General features: G+C 47.7%; 1 protein-coding gene across 6 annotated transcripts in view; it reads right to left on the bottom strand.

Moving 5' to 3' along the window:
* The window catches only part of LOC124231474 (protein eva-1 homolog C), a 115,232-nt gene that overhangs the window by 32,807 nt on the left and 61,400 nt on the right, over nucleotides 1-21,025 (bottom strand). For 2 of the 6 annotated variants that reach the window (XM_046648274.1, XM_046648273.1), the window contains exons 5-8: nucleotides 19,004-19,147; nucleotides 10,511-10,591; nucleotides 8,995-9,084; nucleotides 514-1,074 (exon numbers count right to left, since the gene is read on the bottom strand). In XM_046648274.1, coding sequence (XP_046504230.1) covers nucleotides 698-1,074; nucleotides 8,995-9,084; nucleotides 10,511-10,591; nucleotides 19,004-19,147 — 692 coding nt within the window. In that variant the 3' untranslated portion in view covers nucleotides 514-697. Of the gene's footprint in view, nucleotides 1-513; nucleotides 1,075-8,994; nucleotides 9,085-10,510; nucleotides 10,592-19,003; nucleotides 19,148-21,025 lie in introns of those variants that run through there. The other 4 variants (XM_046648277.1, XM_046648276.1, XM_046648275.1 and 1 more) reach the window with 3 other exon arrangements.

Genomic DNA, 21,025 nt, shown 5'->3' with positions numbered 1-21,025 from the left:
TTATGACCTGTGAAACTTACATTCAAATTGCAGTGTCCATAAATAAAGCTTTATTGAGACACAGCCATGTTTACTCATTACGTATTAGCTATGGCTCGTTTTGAGCTACAAATGGCAGAGATGAGTAGCTGTGGCAGAGACTACATGACCTGCAACGCCTAGAATATTCATTCTTTCCCTTTAAGAAAAGTTTTGCCAACTCTTGCTCTAAACAAATTATGTTAGGGATTAAAATCTACCATCAGTGAACATGCATTGACTGAACTCATGCTTGCTGTCGTGAATATTAGTATAATTCTTTCATGGATGTGGAAGGATCTTCTGTTTATGCAGCTGTAAAATAGGGATAATGGCACTATCTCCTGAGGTTGTTGTGAGGATTAAATTACTTAATACATGAAAAGCAGCTAGGACAGTGCCTGGCATTGTTAAGTGCTCAATAAATGTAAACTCTAATTCTGTTAACACATAGACATGAATTTAAATAAATACAGAAAACGAAGACTTCTTCCCTCCTCATTTATTTTGAAATGTGTAAACAGTTTGAAATGTCCCTTTGATAGCTTTCTGGCTTCACCAGTATTGAATGACACGACAACTTCTCCTTCATAGAAGGTACGAGTGAAACAGGACCGAAGGAGCATTTTGGATCCTTCCCTCTTCAGAAAGTGTGGTCGCATCGAGATGCAGCGGGTTTTCAGTAGAACTGGCCCATGTTTCTGGGGAGTGAAGTGTCCAAACCACTGTTCATCCATATTTCCTGGATGATTTGCTCCCTGCGCTCAATCCTTTCTGCTAGCTCTGCAGCCTCTACGGAACTGTAGACGGGATACGAAGTCCTACAAAACCCCGACAGTTCCCCTGGAAAATCGGAGTCAGAGGAGTCCTCCTCCCCTTCTTCATCCTCACTGTCCTCCTCAGCCTTGTCACTTCCTGGCATCAGGTGCTCCCTCGCCAGCTGCAGCTCCTGGAAGTCCTTGGTACAGGACACTCTGATGACCAAGGCACACAATGTGAGCACCAGCCCGACGCAGACACTGGACACGAACAGCAGGGCAGCTCTCTCGGGGTGGGCTGTGGGGGGAAGAGGACACGTCAGGAGCTGGGAGGAGCTGTCAGTCTTCGCAAATCCAAAGTCTCACAGAAACCGATGTCTGCCCAGGCAGGTGGCTAATGCAGAATGCCAGTCCTGGACAGCATCTTTGAGACCATCCTCACCTAACTGATCATATACCCCCATGGATTAAAGAAAAATGGTTTTCAGCACATCTAGTCAATATAAGTATGTATATGTGAGAACGTATAGAGGGACTCAGAAGCTGGTTCCCTTGAGTTCAAACTCAGATCCGCCACTCATTAGCTCTGTGACTTTCAGCAAGTTACATAATCTCTCTGTGCCTCAGTTTCTTCATCTCTAAAATGGGGCTAATAGCACCTTCCTATTATAGAGTTGTTATGATGAAACATATTAATTCCTGTAAAACTCTCGGAACACTCACTGACACATCATAAATGTTCAACGCAGTTAGCTACTATTAGTAGTAAATTATGAAAAATTAACTTACATATCAAGTATATATATGAATGTAAGTACTAATATAGTAGATGTCAGCAAAGCTTAATTTCTTTTAGATTAAAAAATAAATAGACATAAAAGTTCTGGTAGTTTTTCCTACATCTAAAAGAAATCTATTGTATAATAATAATAGAAATAGAAATTGTGCTAATTTGCACCATGTACCCTGCCCTGAATCCTTACACATATTTAATCCTTACATTAATTCCGCACAGAAAGGACTATCATTCTTCCCATTTTTCAGCTGTGTACCCCTGAGGTGTCAGCACTCCCACTTTGGGAAATAACAATCCAGCTAATGCCCTCACAATATAGATCAGGAGTTGGCAGACTTCCTGTCAAGGACCAGAGAGCACGTATTAGCCTTTGTGGGCCACACAGTCTGTTGCAACTCCTCAGCTCTGCTGATGTAGCACAAAAGCAGCCACAGGTGATACCAGTGTGGCTGTGTTCTAATAAAACTTTATTGACAAAATGGCCCATGGGCCGTAGTTTGCAGACCCCTGATACAGAGGCTCAAGCTGAGGCCCAGAGGGCAAGCCACTGCCCGAGGTCAGTTGGCCTCTTGAGTCCGAATGAGGACTGGACCCCAGATCTTGAGCTGTGAGCTGCTTGTGAGGTGTGCATTTGGAACCACCGGCACTTGCTTGGTACGTCTCAGCTGAACGGATCCTCCTCCGGTCACACTTCCTCCATTTTACTGAAAGCAAAAAATGAAGACTATTGTCTTCGCTGCCTCTGTCCTTCCCCAGAGGTGCAGACTGGGGTTTCAAAACTGGAGGGTGGTTAAGTTTCATGGACAGGCAAGGGATCCAGCACTGTGATCTGCTGGGAGAGATCTAAGTGGGACACGTTATCTTCTTGAAACCGGAAACCTCCCCAGTCGGCTCCTTCACTTGCAGCTCGGAGTCACTGGTGGAGTTACTGGACTCAAATATGTCGTTCTTTGTTGTCATCGCCCCTACTGGCACAATCTCATCACCCTCTTAAGACACAGACGTATTAGTTCAAATCGATTTTGGCCAGGGGAGGGGCAGTTGTGTTTTAGTGCTACTATTAACAATATATTTTTCCTGAGGGACATGGTATTTTGAAGATTTGGTCAAATAGAGCCACATATCCTTTGTGAGAGAAGGAAGGGCTATTTTCATTTTTGGGAGTGGAAGTAGAATGGGGACTGGGGACACTGGCATTTTAGACAAAGCCCTTAAACCATAATATGCAAAATGATTACCCGGACAGGCGGGTAACTATGGTTATTGTACCTCTTCCTTCCTTCCTCCCCTCCCCTCCCCTTCCCACCTTTTCCCTCCCCTCCCTTCCTTCCTCCCTCCCTTCCTTCCTTTCTTTTAAGGACCCCAGATGGACAGAATTAAATTAATCATAATCCTTAGCGTGTGACACATTCTCTTCATTGGTCAATACACGGCCCTTTTTTATTTGTTTAATTAATTAGCTTTAATTCTGTAATCAGCCCTTGGGTTGTGAACGAGCCCCCGCACGTGGGAGCTGGGGCCTTGACAACCACCTGTATCTAACCTGTGGGTTCCCCCTCCCCCCAACCTCCTCCCATCAAGGGAACTACCACCTGAATTTCACAGTCATCACTCCCGTGCTTGCCTTTTTATATAGTCTACTGCACCTCTATGTATTCCTGAAAACTTCATGAGAAGGGTATCACATTACAGATAGTGTTTGCGACTTGGTGTTTTGGGTTCTTTAAAAACTTAATATTATGCTGCTGTACACTATTCCACTGTCTTGACTACACCATAGTTTATTCACTCACTCTCCTGCTGGTGGGCGTCTGGCTTGGTGCCGGGCTTCAGCCATGGGGACACTAGCTCTGAACATTCTTGCTCATGTCCCTGGTGGACAAGCGCAAGTGCCTCTAGGATACTGACTCAGGAGGGTAACTGGATGAGTTTTAGGGTATGTGGATTTTAGGAAATACTGCCAAAGGGGTTTTCAAAGTTACTGCAACATGTGAGGATCCTGCAAATCCTCGTCTTCTCCAGCACTGGGTGCGGGCAGACTCACAAATGTTTTCTAATCATCTGGGGAGAAACTTATATCTTACTATGGTCTTGGTTTGCATTTCCCTGATCCCAAATTACACGTACATTTCCTCAGATGGTTGTGTATTCCCTCTTCTCAAAATGCTAGTTCATGTTGCATGCTCATTTTTTTCTATTAGGTTGTTTGTGCTTTTCATCTTACATATAAAGAACACATATAGTTTCTCTCTGTTCTCAGTGATAATCATTTGCCAGCATATATATTGTGAATATCTCCTGGTGAGTGGCTCGTGTTTTCACTTTCATTAACGTGTCTTTTGAGCTAGTGAATTCATCTGAAAAAGAGCCGTGATAATGCTGCTCTTCTCCACCTTCCCTGCCTCCCGCTCGTCTCCTCGCTCCTCTCTTGCGCCTTTCGTCTGTCTTCCCCGCTGTGGCCATAGCAATCTCTTTTTTTTTTTTTTAAAGATTTTATTTTTTCCTTTTTCTCCCCAAAGCCCCCCGGTACATAGTTGTATATTCTTCGTTGTGGGTCCTTCTAGTTGTGGCATGTGGGACGCTGCCTCAGCGTGGTTTGACGAGCAGGGCCATGTCCGCGCCCAGGATTCGAACTAACGAAACACTGGGCCGCCTGCAGCGGAGCGCGCGGACTTAACCACTCGGCCACGGGGCCAGCCCCCCATAGCAATCTTTTTAAAAATGCACATCGGATCACATCATTGCCCTACTTAAAACCTATACATGGTCCCCCTCCTCTCCTAAGCTATAAATCAAATCCTAACCACAGACTGTGAAGTTTGCTATGACTTGGCCCCTTCCACTCTCCCCAAGTTCAACTCCAAAGACTTGTCCCTTCTACTTTCTGCTCTCTCACCACACTGGCCTCTTTCTGTTCCTCCCAGGGGCCAGATGACTTCACACCTTGGCACTTTCACACTGTCCCTTTTGCCTGGAATGTTCTTTTTCCCTCTTCATCTAGCCCTCTGCCCACATCCCCAGTCTAGGCCAGATCCCTTGTCATTGGGTCTCATAGCATTTTCAAGGTCACTAAATCACCAAGCGTGTGTCATCCTTTTTCTCCCCATAGAATGCAAGCTCCATGAGGGCAGGGGCGAACTGCCTTGTTCTTCGCCAAGTCCCCAGTGCCCAGTGCAGAGCAGGGATTATACAAATATCTGCTGAGTGCATGGAGGCATCACGGATCTAAAGCACTAGGTGTGGTGCCCAGTGGGTGGGGCTCCATAACATGAGCTGCCTTTCTTCCTGTCTCCCTCTTCTCCTCGGAGGTGGGGGTCTGCATTCTACTGCCGGGAGAGCTTCTCACTCATCAGACACTCCATGCCTCTTGGCTCAGGTACACCTCCTGCCAAATGATCACTCTCTAGGCCATGTCCACACCAGGTCTGCTGAGATCCAGTGATCAAAGATGGAGAACACGGGCAACCCTTGGCAAGCCCATTGGAATGAAGCTTCCAAGTCATCTGAACTGACTATTTTGAAGTTACAGAATCATCAGACGTTAGTGAGATGGAGCCTGGAGGTGAGCTGGCCCAAATCCTCCTGTTGCAGCTGTTTCACTTGTCCAAGGCCACCACTTGGCTGGGGCCCCCAGGTCAAGCCAGGGCTCTCTCCACGGCCCCAGGCTTTATACTAAGGGCACATCATCTGTTTTCTAGAATCAACTGGACCACTTCAGGCTTTGGCAGCTCCTTCTCCTATCATATATTCTGGAAAAATAAAGGAGTTATTCTCCCTGTGGTTAAACAAAATCTTCACACTGTTCTTGTTGGTATTGTTCTCCGGTTAGCCTCAGTCCATCACAGGCTCAAGTAAATGACTTTAACTTCATCAGCTGTAAGTCCTCGGGAATCTCCCAATGGTGGCCCATGGCCTTTAAGGCCACTTGAACTTTAGATCTTTGGTCTGGAGCCAACACACGCTCCAGCTCAAACTTATTGGTGTCCAAGTAAGACACCGAGACGCCAGGGTGAGGGTCCCACCTCCTGGGGCCCTGCTGCCATCAGGTGAAAGCACAAAGTATATTGGCCCTGGTCTGACAGCACTTAGGGACGTGACCATAACTTTCTGTCATGGAACCAAAGATTAGAGACCGTGGGAACACATCAGAACCCACACCTCTGTGACAAGGCGGTGCTGATTTCCAATTGTCCTCCCTGCCAGGGATCATGTAACTCTGACTTTGGAATGTGTTATTATACTTCTATTTCAGTGTGGGTTTGTCTGATATCCTCGCGTTCCCTTCACACACAACAATGATGCCTCCCAATTCAGGAGAAGCTCTGCTTTCTTACCCATGGCCCCAGTTACCCCACGCCGCCTGAGAGCCCACAGCAAGCTCTGCCAGGGGCTGAAGACTCACATGGGCCCAAGGAGCGGCAGCGGCAGAAATAGCAGGCCTCGAAAGACACGCCTGCAGGCACATTGAGGTGAACACACAAAGATGTCAATAAAACACTAGTGACGGGGACTGGGAGACATCACGTTCTGAGCAAGACCTCTAAATAAGTCTCCTTAGGCACAATCTGCTGGGGGATAATGGCTGAGCCAGCTAGTAAGCTGCCTTCCAAGAACCTCCAACACACACACACACACCTCTCTTTCCATCTCTCTAATTTCAAAATTTTTCTATTTATTTATTTATTTATTCATTCATTTATTTTGTGAGGAGGATTGGCCCTGAGCTAACATCTCTTGCTAATCTTCCTCTTTTTGCTGAGGAAGATTGGCCCTGACCTAACATCTGTGCCCATCTTCCTCTATATGTGTGGGATGCTGCCACAGCATGGCTTGATGAGGGGTGTGCAGGTCCATGCCCGGGATCTGAACTCAAGAACCCTGGGCCACTGAAGCAGGGTGTGTGAACGTAACCACTACGCCACTGGGCCTGCCCCTCAAAATTTTTCTATGAGCTTCTTCAGACCCATGACCTAGAATCTAAAATGAACTCAAGGAGTATGTCTACTATTGAGATGACAGTAAATTCAAACACTCCTGAGAAGGCATCTCAACGGCCCAAAGAGAAACTGTTCCTAGGGACTTCTGGGCATTCTCATGTCCATTCTGCCAACCTCTATGTTTCGACATCCCAGGACAAGTGCCTGGATTTTGGTTTCTAGGCCACTTGTCCCTCACAGGCACTTGGCTGCACGAATGGGTCAAAGCCACTTGCAGCCTGACCTGGGGGATGGGATTCGCTCAATCTACTGACTATTTAACGGGTTTCACTGAACATGCCCTGCTCACTCCCGGCTCCCAGCTGCTCCTGCCAGCGGCCTCTCCTTCGGACAGGTCTCCTCCTCGTGGCTGGAGGAGACGAATGTGCCTAACCATCCCCCAATACAGCCAAATAACAGCCCATCACATCCTTAAACTTCTTGAAAATTAAATAGCTATAAATAGCAAATGAGATGATAATAAGGCACAGGACACATAGCTCATGACACCAGATGGGGACCCATCATCTGGTCATTCACTAACGACTCACTGTGCGTCTACGCTGTGCCAGCACGCTCCTGGGCACTGGGACATGACAGTAACTCAGATGACAACCATCTGCCCTTGACTCGCTTACTGGCTCGTGGAGAGATGGGCACTTCACAAATACACCTCTCCTGTGATTTCTGGGAGTGATGAGCATGTGAAAGGAAAGAGGGATGGAGGGAAGCTAATTTGGACAACTCCAGGTCAGGAGGTTTCTGTCCCTCACAATTCCAAAGGGCATACTTCTTGCTCAGAGAAGCCAGAGCACAGGTCTTGTATCTGCCGAGTCCAAATCCTGGCCCTGTCCATGTCCACACTGTGGCCTGAGGCAAATGGCTCAACTCTTCTGACTCTTAGCTTCCCTATGTGCAGAACGGGGATCAGAGTCCTCTCTCTCAGGTCATTACCATGGACTGAATTGTGTCGCCCCCCACGCCCGCCCCCCAAATTCATGTGTTGAAGCCTTAACCCCCAGTGTGACTGTATTTGGAGACAGGACCTCTAAGAAAGTAATTAAGGTTAAATGAGGTCATTAAGGGTGGGGCCCAGATCTGACAGGATTAGTGTCTTTATAAGGAGAGACACAAGAGCTTTCTCGCGCCCTCTCTCTCCCCCTGCCATGTGAGGACACAGCTGTCTGAAAGCCAGGAAGAGAGCTCTCACCAGACACTGAATCTGCCAGGACCTTGATCTTGGACTTCCAGCCTCCAGAACTGTGAGAAAATAAATATGTGTTGTTGAAGCCGCCCAGTCTATGGTATCTCATGGTGGCAGCCTGAGCCGACCAAGACGGCTACTGAGAGGAACTGACAAGGCCCAGCGTGGCCACAGCTCGGTACGCAGCATCCTCATTACTCCTCTTTGTCATTCTCTGTGTGGAGGCTTCTCATGATGCCTTTCCTCCAAGGAGAGCTCAGGGTCTTTGAAAATATGGGGATATTTTTGACAATAAAAATCCTGACATCTCTTAATGTTGACAATTATTAGGAGCAGCAAGAAATGGAAGGGTGGTTAGAAAAGCGAAGATGCTCAGAGGAAATCAACAACCACACAGGGAGGAAAGTTGACGAGGGCAATGGAGGCATAGAGGACCCCGACTGTCATCTCCTTCTCCTGTGTTGAGATGCTTCCTTTGGTCTTTCTTCTCCTCTGAGGAAGGGTCACCCCAAACCGCCCCAGCCCAGGCAGGCCTCGAATAGTAATGCCCTAATGCATCCTATGAACGTGTATTTTACGAAAGGCCTCTGAGGTTGTGGCCGCCCTGAACAGGCAGGCAGGCACGGGCAAAACTTGCAGAGTCGACATTCCAGCATATGGTCCATCCTCAGGTGAGCAGAGAAGGTGGGGAGAAAGGATGGCATGCAGCAGCCCCTCGCTGACAGCAATTTTGGCTCTGCTCATTAAGGAGGGCTGAGTGTGACCCTCGCGGGGAAGATTACCAGGGGAAAGCTTGGCAACCATAAGTAACTCTGGTGACTCAGAAAGGGACTCTGCCTCCACAGGGCACCACCTATTTTGTTTACTAAGTGGTCTTGGCTCAATTTTCTTCCAGCCGAGGGTGGAATTCAATAATCCTCTGCTCTTCCCAAATTTTAGAGCTGGGAAATGCATTCCTCGGGTTCCAACTTTTCAAAGTGGAAAATACCCATGGAGCCCACCTCCCAAATAGGGTGACCTTTCCTGTTCGCTTCCTCCCTCCCTATGTGGTTCTCCTGTTGGCAGCCCAGTTGGCCATTCCTGCACCCGAATTCAGGCCTCTGTGTTTCCAGATCTTAGAAGACCACAGTTGCCATGCCAAACTTATAGTCATTTTTCTTTAGCTATCTGAGCGTTGTAATGACACAGTGCATCTGTTAGTTAGACATTAGTAAATCCATTAGCCTGGATTCATTGACCTACCTCTAATGTAAGCAAATGCTGCCAGAGAGTTGCTAACAATAACTCCGTCTTTCCTCAGAACTCTCGAGTTGCTTGGGTCAAAGTTTATACCTGTTTCATAAAAAATGCAAGACCGATTAGTCACAGCTGGTCACAGTATGCCTTCTGCTCCTAATCTGGGACTGCCATAATAAATAAAAAGTCATGGAAATCAAATAAAAGGGCCTCTGTCTAAATTACGGAAGACAAGGCCAGGAAGAACATTTAGTAAGTAGTCTCTGAAAATATTAAGTGATAAAAGGGATTTGGAAATTCTACAATGTGTTGGTTTCAACTTCAGGTGCCACTTACTCCACTGCAGAAGGAGCAAATTTACTTCCCCATCCCAAAGGCAGTGGCATGCATCATGCCTCTGGGAGGCCTACTAATGCCTTATTTAACCATGGAGCTGCTGTCTGCTCTGCTGACCATAGATAACAAGGCCATAATTGTAAATTACGGCGGGAGGTCGCAGCTACTTCTTTTGGAAATGGCAGCAAAATGCACAGCAGACCTGGTTTCAGATGCCCGGTTAAACTGCCATCAGGGAGCTGCGTGAGTTCCTGATGGGGCAGCCTAAGGGCTCTGGGGACCCCTGGAGGCCTCTGGGAATGTCAGACAGGGCAGAAGCCCCCTAGGAAGGATGGCACAGAGCTCTCAGGCCTCCACTGTAGGGGCACCAGGGTATTCATGGGATCCGGGCGGGAGCTCTGTTAGGAAGAGCAGTGGGCTGGGAGGTGCAGAGCCTGGGGGAGAGCTGGAGGGGTGAACTGGAGGAACCTGGAACATTAACAATAGTAATCGCTAAGCTTTGAGACTAGGGGTGAGTTCTATTTCTTGGTGCTTTCCTGTGTTTTCCACATCAAGCATACTTTACTTTTATACTTAGGGGGAAAAGACCACATAAATGTAATAAAAGTGACACAAAACAAACTCTCAACATGCAAAGCACAGTGTCTTAGATGGTTGCTCTGCGTCTATCTATAAAACCTACAGGGACCCTGAAGCTTCTATCAGGAGCCCCAGGGGTCTCAATTCCATTCTAGATTTGATAAGAAAGCCAAAATGCTCATCCTCCCCATTTCCAAAAGTGCAGTGAGAACCTAAGGGAGAAGGTGGCATGCGGATGAGGCCGGCAGGTCCAGCCCGGGCCTGGCCACTCAGGTTCCTAATAGGAGCATCTTTCCAACAAGCTCATCGTAGAACCCAAGAACCCCCAATTTATTGCTGCACACATCTTTTTCAAAATGATTTTTCTTTTAGGAAACAAGAGGGGAATGGAAGGAGGATTTAGTCTACTTATAATTTAAAAAACAAAACAAAATGTTGGCCACCATTTGTCACTGTTGGCCACAGCACTACCATTATCAGAGCTGGTAGCTCAAACACAACTCCTGACACCCCCTTCCATCCTAACCAATGTGCACCCGACTCTGGCCCCATGGGGCTGTTTACCTTTACTTAAAGAGAAATGCTGGGAGTAAGCCATAAAAATTACCATATTCACCATCTTTCTGCTTCAAAGAAGGTTTTAGGTTAGCAACGCCTGGATCAATCGCTGTGAGTATGTTCTTGGGAACTAAAAACCAAAAAGAAATCTTTGAAATACATTGTACACTTAACATATTTTTTTAAATGCAATGTAGATAAGATTTAAAAAAATCAATTTTTCAATCAGTCCATAAATCACTCACTCTACTTGTTAGATACACTCACACAAACACCAGTGGTAACTGTGTGATCATCAAATGTCCCAGCAAGGTAAAATTTCAGGCCAATTTTGAAGTATTAAAAAAAGCAATATGGGGCCGGCCCGGTGGCACAACAGTTAAGTGTACACGTTCTGCTTCGGGGGCCCGGGGTTCACCGGTTCAGACCCCGGGTGCAGACATGGCACTGCTTGGCAAGCCATGCTATGTAGGCGTCCCACATATAAAGTAGAGGAAGATGGACATGGATGTTAGCTCAGGGCCAGTCTTCCTCAGCAAAAAGAGGAGGACTGGCAACAGACATTAGCTCAGGGCTAATCTTCCTCAAAAAAAAAAAAGCAACAACATTGAGAACAAGTAAACAAGATATGGTTTATCTATCCAATAGAATAATATTTAGCAGAAACAAGGAATGAAGTACTGGGACATGCGACAACATGGATGAACCTCAAAAACATGATGCTCAGTGAAAGAAGGCAGACACAAAAGACCATATACTGCATGGTTCCATCAATATGAAATATCCAGAAAAGGTAAATTTATGGAGACAGAAAGTAAATTAGTGGTTACCAAGGGCCAGGCATGGGAACAGGGAGCTGACTGCAAATGGGCATGCAAGAACTTTTGGGGGTCGTGGAAATGTTTTAAAATTAGAGTGTGGTGATGGCTGCACAGCTCTGTAAATTCACTAGAAATCATTGAATTGTTTTTACTTAAAACAGGTGAATTTTAAGGTATGTAAATGACACCTGAATAACGCTGTTAACTGTCATCATGCACTTGCCTGAGATACAGTGAAACCAAATCACTGTAACCCACTCAGAGCCCACCAGCAACAACTCTGCTTTTTACCCACAGCCCTTTAACTCCTTGCTTCCATAATAAGCCTGAAGAGAAGTCTAAGATTCCGTGCTACAATGATCCTCTAAGTATTATAAGAAAGGACGATAGAAAGATGAGGAGAGGAGGGCAGCGTAACAGACTCCTTTGGAAGGTGGTGAAAGAGTCTGCTGAACTGACCCTAAGAATAAACCATCCATCTCGGCATCCCCAGGCAAAGGGGACAAGATGACAGCTCCAGCTGAACCTAACCCAGACGGCAAAGCAAGAATTCCGAAGGCCAAACGCACTGCGGCCGGCTGGGAGAAGGGAGAGGAAAGCAAATATTTTTACTGCAGAAAATTGCTTATTTTTGTTTGTTCTTTATCCCAGCTGGTATCTGGGAGGAGTGGCAACAGGAAGCAGAAGTGAAGCCAGTACAAACTGTGCAATTTCAACTGCACTCATTTTCTAAAAAGAGCTGGTAAGATGTCTTCAGCAGCAAGAAAACCTCATTTCCTTTCTCAAAGTGCTTAACCAAATTCTTTTGGGGATGTCCCAGGATCAACAACCAGAGAACATTCCTAGATGGTGAATTTTCCACGTGCAGGAGGCCTGGCGCCTTCGTGCCCATCAGGACGAGGGGCACTTTCCAGGGTGGCACGGTGACGATGGCAGAGGCAGCGGAATCTATCCAGCGTCCCCGAGGGATGCCCCTTGGCGAACCACGCTGCTGATCCTGGGACCACAGCAGCATCCCAGAGAGCTGAGCTGTGCCCCTGCAAATGCTTTCTGATGAAGCAGCCTCTCAAGAAGGACAGCCCTGATTCCTTGGCAGGAGTACGTCCTCCCTGCCAGGAGTGGCACCTCTTCCTCACGCCTGTCTCTTGGTTTGTCCTCAAGATATGGCCTGAGGAGGAGTGGCTCTCTGCAAATGCCGGAGGCTTTGCAGTTCGAGAAAGAGAAAGATCTCGGAGAGGAAGGGCCTTCTAGGATGAGCTTTTTAGAATAACCTGGCACCCAAGAGACTAAATTGCCTGTGTGTGATACACGCTCATGTCAGAAAACTTGCCCATTTACTATGTAAAAACGGCTCTGATAGTGGGAGAATCTTTTAGGACCTTTAAAATAACCACAGGCGTCAACACACCTATCAGATTCTTCTATCTCCTTGTTTCAAGAATATAGATAGGGGGGCTGGCTCCGGCTCCGTGCCCGAGTGGTTAAGTCTGCGTGCTCCGCTGCAGTGGCCCAGGGTTCAGATCCTGGGTGCGGACATGGCACCGCTCATCAGGCCACGTTGAGGCGGTGTCCCACATCTCACAACTAGAAGGACATGCAACTAGATATACAACTGTGTATGGGGGGGGGTTTGGGGAGATAAAGCAGGAAAAAAAAAAAAAGATTGGCAACAGTTGTTAGCCCAGGTGCCAATCTTTGAGAAAATAAATAAAGAAATAAAGATTGTGAGGACATTAAAAAAAAAAAAAGAATAATGATGGGGACCGGGGATGTGATTTATGACCATCCCTCAAATGCACCCCTCTCCACTTTAGACACATTTATGAAGACGCGAGCAAACCACTATTCACGAGCTTCTAATAGGTGCAGGAGTCTGGGCATTTAAACAGCACATCTTGCCCCATCCTCACAGTGACCCTGGGAAGACGTGTATCGTTCCCATTCCTGCAGGTGGGAAAACTGAGGCTCAGAGATGCGCCATCCACCTGGGAAGGGGCAAAGCGTCAACTCCTGGTCTCGCTCACACACGCCTTGATCTTTCCGCGATGTCGTACTGTCCATGGGACCCGCAGCCTATGGGAACGGGAAACAGGACTATTTTAAAGGATTATGAAGATGGAAGAGGGCTTCCCACTCAGGCAGCCCCCCTGAGTCCGTTTCGGTGAAACCAGAGATGATGATTCTATGGACTTGAACAGTTTGCTAAATTTGGGCAGGGGCTCCCCATTGGAAGCTTTTTTCCCTGAATAGATCTTCTGTGTGAAGCTTGGGTCAGTGCAGACTTTAAGAGAACCCGTCGCAGACTGAACTTAGTGCCCAAAAGAATTCTTCACGTTAGAGACAAAAATGATCTCTGCTTAACTGCTCCTCCTTCTCAACAGGCGCCCAGGCCGCATGAGTACCTCCAGACCCTGGCATCCCACCCCCACCTGCTTGTCCCCAAATCTTAGCATCTCTCTACCCTCCTGCCCCCAAATTCTCACACCACCATCCCTTTTGTCCCCAAATTCGAGCACCCATCCTTCCTGTCCCCAAATTCTGGTACTACCACTCCTCCTGTCCCCAGATCCTGGCACCCAGCTCCCTGCCCCATCTCCAGGGAGGAGCCGTAAAGGCCCCAGGCTGAGGTCCACACGTTGCTCGTGCCTCTCAGGATTGTCAGCTGGGATGCTGGCTGTGCCTCTCTCTTGGTGACCCTGGAGGACAAGTGGCTCTGGATATGGAGAGGAGCCCCCCTTGCAGAGGTGAGGGGGAGAGCTGGCCAAGTTCTCTGGGTCTGCCTGGTCCTATTAGGAGGAAAGTCTAAAGTCCAGCATGTCCAAGAAGTGTGGCTAATGGTAAAAGTTGGAGGGAAGATAGAGCGAGTGAGGACCTCATTTAGTCATGTGTTAAAAACTACTTACTCAGTGATGCAGGTCCCAACACAGTCAGTGACCAAGCACTGGCTGCTCTGAGCGGTTTGACATCAGCCAGACCCGCTGCCTACAGTTAGAAAAGCACAAGGCCCTCAGCCTGACTCATTCCCCCAGGATACACGACAATGCTGAAATTCCCCGCTCAGCCTAAAAGCTGTGGGGGAGCGAGCCCTGATTAAAGAAAGTGCCATAAAATAGGAGGAATGTTCTTTTTTAAATGCAAATTGATTTTGTCCCCTGAGAAGACCTTTCAATGGCTCCCCATTGCCCTCAGGGACAAGGCAAGCCTTAATGGCCCTCCCTCCAAGGCCCCTCCAGTCCCGCTAGGCTGCTCACCTCCCAGCCTTTGCCTCTGCTGTTCCTTCTGCCCGCCCTTCCCTCCTCTCCACCTTCACTCCGCTGACTCCTACACACTCCCTCTCACTTGGTTCAGTTGCCACCTCTCCTGGGAAGCCCTCCTGGTTCCCTGAGTCCCCAGAGCCTGAGATTCACCACATCGTATCCTATAGCCTGTGAGGGTAGGGATCGTATTGCTCACTGAAATTCCCCTGCCCCAACTCCCATGCCTGCATGTGGCTGGTACTCAATAAACACGTATGGCATGAATGAAGGCGAGGAGGCCACAGCACTCCCCCAGGTGGTGGTTCAGGGCCCAGTGAAGGCCAACAGCCTTCTGCCATACAGATGCTCACCCTTCCAGAATATTCTCACTAGTTGTGCAACAAGGGTGAGTCATGTGTGAGGCACCTCTGCCCTTCAGCCTGGGTCACACTGGAGATAGGAGGCATGTGTTGCTGTAGAAATCAGGGTCCCCACAGCAGGGCCTACTTGACACGATCTTGTCCCAGATGCACCCTCCCCCCAACCCACAGGGTGGGATGTCCCCTGGAGGGCACAGCAAGATTGCTGGGTAGAACAACAAAGCCTGGTTGGAAGCTGTGGTTGGAAGCAGGGTATGGAATAGACGCCTCTTGGGGGTGGTTCTTCCCTGACCCTCTTATGTAAGAGCAGCTTGACTTGGGTGTGGGAGGTGGGAGGTAGGGGTGGAGGTGGTGGGGTTGGGTGGGCTCCTCTCTGGCAGCCATGTTTATAACCACGTCACATAATTTCTGGCCAATGCTGATCAAACGAGGAGGGCTACCTGATCCCAGCCCAGTCAATTAAATATCCTTCTGTTAGAAGTTTGGAATGAAGATTGCGACACTGCAAGTCTTCATATTGTTAGAACTGTAACATAAAAATCACTCAGGGCTTTGGAGGTGGCCAGGTGTCATCCAGCCCAGGTTTAGAGGAAGGCTGTGTCAGAGGGAGAGACAGAGAGAAAGAGAATAAGGAAGCAGAGGTGCTGTGACAAGCAGAGAAGAGAGACGCAAGAGACGGCTGCCGGTGCCTTGTGTTTCTGGCTTCAGCACCACCTGAGGTCCCGCTTTCCTGCCCTGGCTTCTGGAGCATGGCCTTCTAGCCACTTGATACCTCCCCATGCCACCCTTCTTTTGGCTCAAACCAGCTCAAATTGGTTCCTTCACTCACATCCAAAGAGTCCTAACTAAGACAGATTCACTTAGAAGTGAATTGTCGACATCCTCTGGAATCTTCATATCACTCCGTATTGGTTTGGGAGAATTTTTGAAAATGTAAAATCTTTCAGGCCCACCTGATGATCTATAAAATATGCAGACATTGCAAATCATTTTTAATGATTCAGGTTTCACAGAGAAGAGCCATCTGGCAGGGAGGAAATATTTTTAAAATGTCAACCACTTAGAAGGCGATTAGGTGTCTGCTTGGGGCGGGGCACTAACTGGCCTCACAGTGAGAGTCACCCCTCCCTTTGGAATAACCCCTGAGGGACCACACTGATGGACAAGGAGGCACTTTCCAAGGGAGATGCAAAGAACATGCTCAACACCCCATTTCCTCCACGGGCCCACCTTCAAAACCAAGATGCAGCCCCCCATCTCTGACCTCAGCCTTCTGTCCTCTAGTGGCCTCACTCAGATGCCTCCCTCTGCGATTCCTCAACCTCACCCAGACCCCTCCACTGACCTCCTACTTTCTCTTCTTCTCGCAGCCCCTCCTGTCTGCACTGGCCTCTTTCCCTAACTTTGATTCCACCATCCACCATTGTGATCACTCGCTTGGGAACACCCAACTCTAGCCCTCTCTCCCTCCTTTCTTGTTACCCAGTCAGTCTCTCCATGCCTGCTCTTGAGCAGCTGGCCTTGCTGGGGGGGAGCCACAGCACTGGGCAGAAGAGTGTCCCCGAGAACTTTGTGACCATTAACCTCCTGCCCCCATGGCACTTACTTCATACCTTCTCATCTCAAACCCCAGTCCTCACAGCGGATGAGCTCTTCTCATACTTACTTTGAGAAGACAGAGGCCATGCAATAGGAGCTCCAAGCCCTCCTTCATCCATTCCCAGAGCTTCTTCCGCCATGTTATGACAAGGGAAACACCCTTCCCGCCTCTACATGGTCAATCCCATCCCTCTCATCTTCTACCAGACCCCAATCTTTCCAACAGGCCAGGTCCCTTCAGCATCTCTAATGTGTCTATTTTCCAAACACTCCTCAAATCCATCCGACTTTGACCATGTCTACTAGCACGGCTCCAGTCTAAGGCATTGCTGTGTAAGTGGTGTAACTTGTCTCCCACTCCCAGCCCACTCCAGCCCCTTCTCCACCCTACGGCCAGAGTGGTCTTTTAAGAGTCTGGTTATCATGATCGGATGACTCCCCTACTTAAATCCCTCCACTGGCACGGCCTCCCAGGACCCTGCCGGATCTGGTCCTGGCCCTTTCCAGGGCCACCTCACACCATCTTCCTCCTCACCAGCTCCTCTCCTCTCCCACTGAGCATCTCTGCACAAGCTGCCCACTCTCTGCTGGCTCAGTCTGCCCACCCATCAGAGCCCAGGTGCAAGTTCACCCTAGAGGAAGGTTCTCTTTGAAAAACTCAAAGCACCCCCCCTCAACTAAAGGAGGGCCCCTCTGCCCTTATCCTCCTGCAGAGCCTCCTGCCCTTTTCTGAAGCAGCATTTATCACAATGGGCAACCACAGATTTATGAGGTTACTTGCTTAACGCCTCTCTCTCTCCCCCAACCAATAATTCCACGAGGACAAGGACTATGCCTTTTTTTTTAACTACTGAATTCTCAGCACCTGGCAAAACCCGTGACACACAGAACATGCCCACAAAGTGCTGAAGGAAGGAGAAGAATCTGGAACTGGGATGAGCGAGCCCCAGGCCTTGAAAGCACGTCTTCCCGTCTTAGCTAAGAAGAGCCACAGCCCCAGGAGCCGCCCCCCCCCCTCATCCTTGGCACACCAGGAAATTCACCTTATTTGCAGCCTAAAGTCCCGCTCCTTCCACCTCAGCTGGAGAGCCCTGGAGTGACTAGAACTTCATAATGATTTATGGGGCCTCTAGGGGAACCTCAGCCAGGATGGGCTCCACACTACCCAGGGCGGCTCCGACGTGGGAGCAGGAACAAGGACTGAGAGGGCAGGTAAAATCACGCTTCCTGGGACGTAAGTGCGGGTGCTGTTACTTTGGGAATACATTTACGTAGACGCTTCACTGTATCTACTGCAGCTTTCATATTGCAGAAGACAACATTTTTAGCTCAAATATGAAACGGATGCAACAGAATATTACTAGGCCACAGAAAGGAATGAAGTACTGACATGCGCTACAATATAGATGAACCCTGAAAACATATGGTAGGTAAAGAAGCCGGGCAGAAAGAACTGAAAATTGTGCCATTCCATTTATATGAAATGTCTGGAAGGGGCAAATCCATAAAGACAGAAAGTGGATTGGGGGTTGCCTGGGGGGGGGGGGGCGGGGGGATGGAGGGTGGACTGGGAGGTGACGGTACAGGGTTTCTTTTAGGGATGATGAGGATGTTCTTTCATTGTGGTGACAGTTGCACAATTCTGTGAATACCCTAAAACCACTGGTTTGTATGCTATAACGGGTGAAATGCACAGTGTTTGAATTGTCTCTCAGTAAAGCTGGTACTGAAAACAAGAGGCTAGGGTTATCTGGTAGAAGGAAGAGGGGTTTCCAGGAGCACGGGTATCAGGTTCTTCAGTTACAGTGCTCTTTACTCTCCCTGTGTTTCTATGCCCATTTCAAAAAAAAAACAGTCCACCTGTCAGGATTGCAACCCAGAAATCCTCAGTACCCTCAGAAAACAACGAACTGCTGACTTGCTTTTAGGGAGCTTTAAAAACTGGAATTGGACGCACCAGGCATTTCATTTTATCGTCTGAAGACCCTAGGCAAACACAGTCACGCTGTCCTGTAACATTTTTAATTGTTTGAGGTAAGCATTTGATCTGTTGACTCAACCCTGTGGGCATGCAGATAATTGGCTGTTGGCAGCACAGAGAATGAGTCATTTAGGGCCTAAAAGCAGGGCTGGAGGTGAACCAGGAGCCAAACATCACTGCTGTGAACGTGCATGACAGACCCATAAACTTCAGCACCTCCTAAGAACCCAGAGAAAACCCACTATTCTCAGTGCCATCAATTAAACCCCATTTGTGGCTCTTTTCCGATTCTTCCTGTTTGCTGCCAATCTGATGGCACTAAGGGCTTTTAAATCTAATTTTGACCCAAGAAAATTCTATCGCTTATCTGATGTGAACGTCATAAACAAGAATAAAGGGTAGAAAAAGAGGTTCTTGAATATCTGGGACAACAAGACAGTTTGAGGAGGAGGGTCTTTGGACTTGCGGCAAGAAAATTCCTTTTGTCACATGACCACCTCCCCACAAGAGGCGGTGTACTCTTACCACAGGCGTAGGTGACGGTGAGGTATTTTTTTACTCCTGGCAGACAGGGGCTTCCGAAATGGTGGTTGTTGACAATGATTTTGCATCTCTGCTTCCCATAGCACCTCCTGGATAATACTTGCAAAGCCGAGTAAGACAAGCAGTCTGAAAGGCAGAAAACAGCAGCACTTTCTGTTACATTCCACATATGGCCACCACGTAGCTTAGGTTATTTTCTGTAAACAAATACACTGAGCTGGATTCCCAAGCTCATGGAGATCGTTTCTCTGATTATTTCCTGTCTCATTAGAGCCCCTGAGATGCTTTACCATATAAAGCATATCGGCTAAGTACCATAGAGGCAGAGCTGGCTTCCTGGGCATGTGCTAGAAGGGCCCTGAGCTTACTTGAATGCTCTGCGGCCACCATCTTGAAATTCCTACGTATTTTTGAATAAGGGACCCTATATTTTCACTTTGTACGGGGCCCCACAAATTGCATAACTGGCCCTGCATACAGAACAAGCAAAATACGTAGAACATGGAATGAAGATCTTATTTCTTTTATAGCATTCAGCCCCTCTTCAAAATATTTTTTTTTTGTTTACTTTGAGAATCCATCTCCCCTCCATGAACATAAGCTCCATGACAGCAGACTATTTCTATCTTGCTCATCATCTAATTCCCACTGTCTGGCCCAGGACAGAAGCCCAATAAATAACTGATGAATGAATGAATGAATGAATGAAAGGAACCAATAAGCACGAGGCCACGTTTTTCAGCACCTTGGCACGATGTCACCACAATTAGTAAATATTAATTGAACACATACAGAGGATAAGGCACTGTGCTCAGAAACACAAGTTGGAAGAAGTCTACCTCGCATTGGCAGGACGTGCAATGGAGCCGGAGAGACAAAACCCATATGTGTGACCCCATGTCTGATAATGTGAAACAGGGAGTGAGTGTCAACAGCGAGTGGTCCAGACAAGAGGTGCTGGGGTCAGAGGTGGGAGAGATTGCTGTGGACTGGAGTGGTCAAGACTGGCTTTTTGGAGGAGAGGGGCTTGGTCATGGGAGAAAGAGCAGGCAAGAGGGAAAGGAATAAACACCAAGGCAAGTGGCCAGAAGCACTCAAGGGGAGTCTAGAGGGCTGAGCATGAGCTGGAATAGCGGGTGTGGGCAGGAAAGCCACAGAGAATGAGCCAGAAAAGTAAAGTGGAGCAAGACTGAGACTGCCTTTGAAAGCTAAGTTAAAGACTTTATTTGGACTTTATTCTGCAAGCAACAGGGAGCCTAAAGAAATGACCTAATGCTATTGTCTTTTGGGGACAGTGTACAGGATGTCGTGGGAGAGAAGAGGCATAAAGGCAGGACATCAGTTCAGGAGCAATTTTAGTCATACACATTGGGAGGAGTTAAGGGCTTGAAGAGCAGGGCACTGAGAAGGAGAGAATTTTAGAGATTTTTGCAAAGTTCGGTTCACTTATAATAACAACTAACACGCCAGGCTCTGTCCTCGGCTCTTGCATGTTAGCTGATTTAATGCTCCCAACAACCCTATGAGATAGGCTGTTTATTATACAGTATCCCCCCTTGTCCACAGGGGGCACTTTCCAAGACCCCCAGTGGATGTGTGAAACCACAGAGAGTACCGAACCCTATATATCCTATGACAAAGTTTAATTTATAAATTAGGCATAGTAAGAGATTAACAAAAATAATAATGTAATAAAACAATTGTAACAATATACCGTATAAAAGTTATGTGAATGTGGTCTCTATCTTATTGTACTGTCCTCACCCTTCTCTCGTGATGAAGTGAGGTGACACAGTGCCTACAGGAGGAGACGCAGGGAGGGGAATGACGTGGGCATTGTGACATAGCATTAGGCTAATAACGACCTTCTGACTATTTCTCAGAAGGAGGATCATCTGCTTCCGGGTTGACCTTGGGTAACTGAAACCACGGAAAGTGAAACCATGGAGAAAGGGGGAATGTTGTGTATATATTTAATTGTTTATTATATATATTATGGGTTGT

Source organism: Equus quagga, chromosome 21 (assembly GCF_021613505.1).
Source record: "Equus quagga isolate Etosha38 chromosome 21, UCLA_HA_Equagga_1.0, whole genome shotgun sequence".
In the NCBI taxonomy this organism is placed as follows: domain Eukaryota; kingdom Metazoa; phylum Chordata; class Mammalia; order Perissodactyla; family Equidae; genus Equus; species Equus quagga.
The sequence above is the reverse complement of the archived record's forward strand: the minus strand, read 5'-3'. Positions and strand labels throughout refer to the sequence as shown.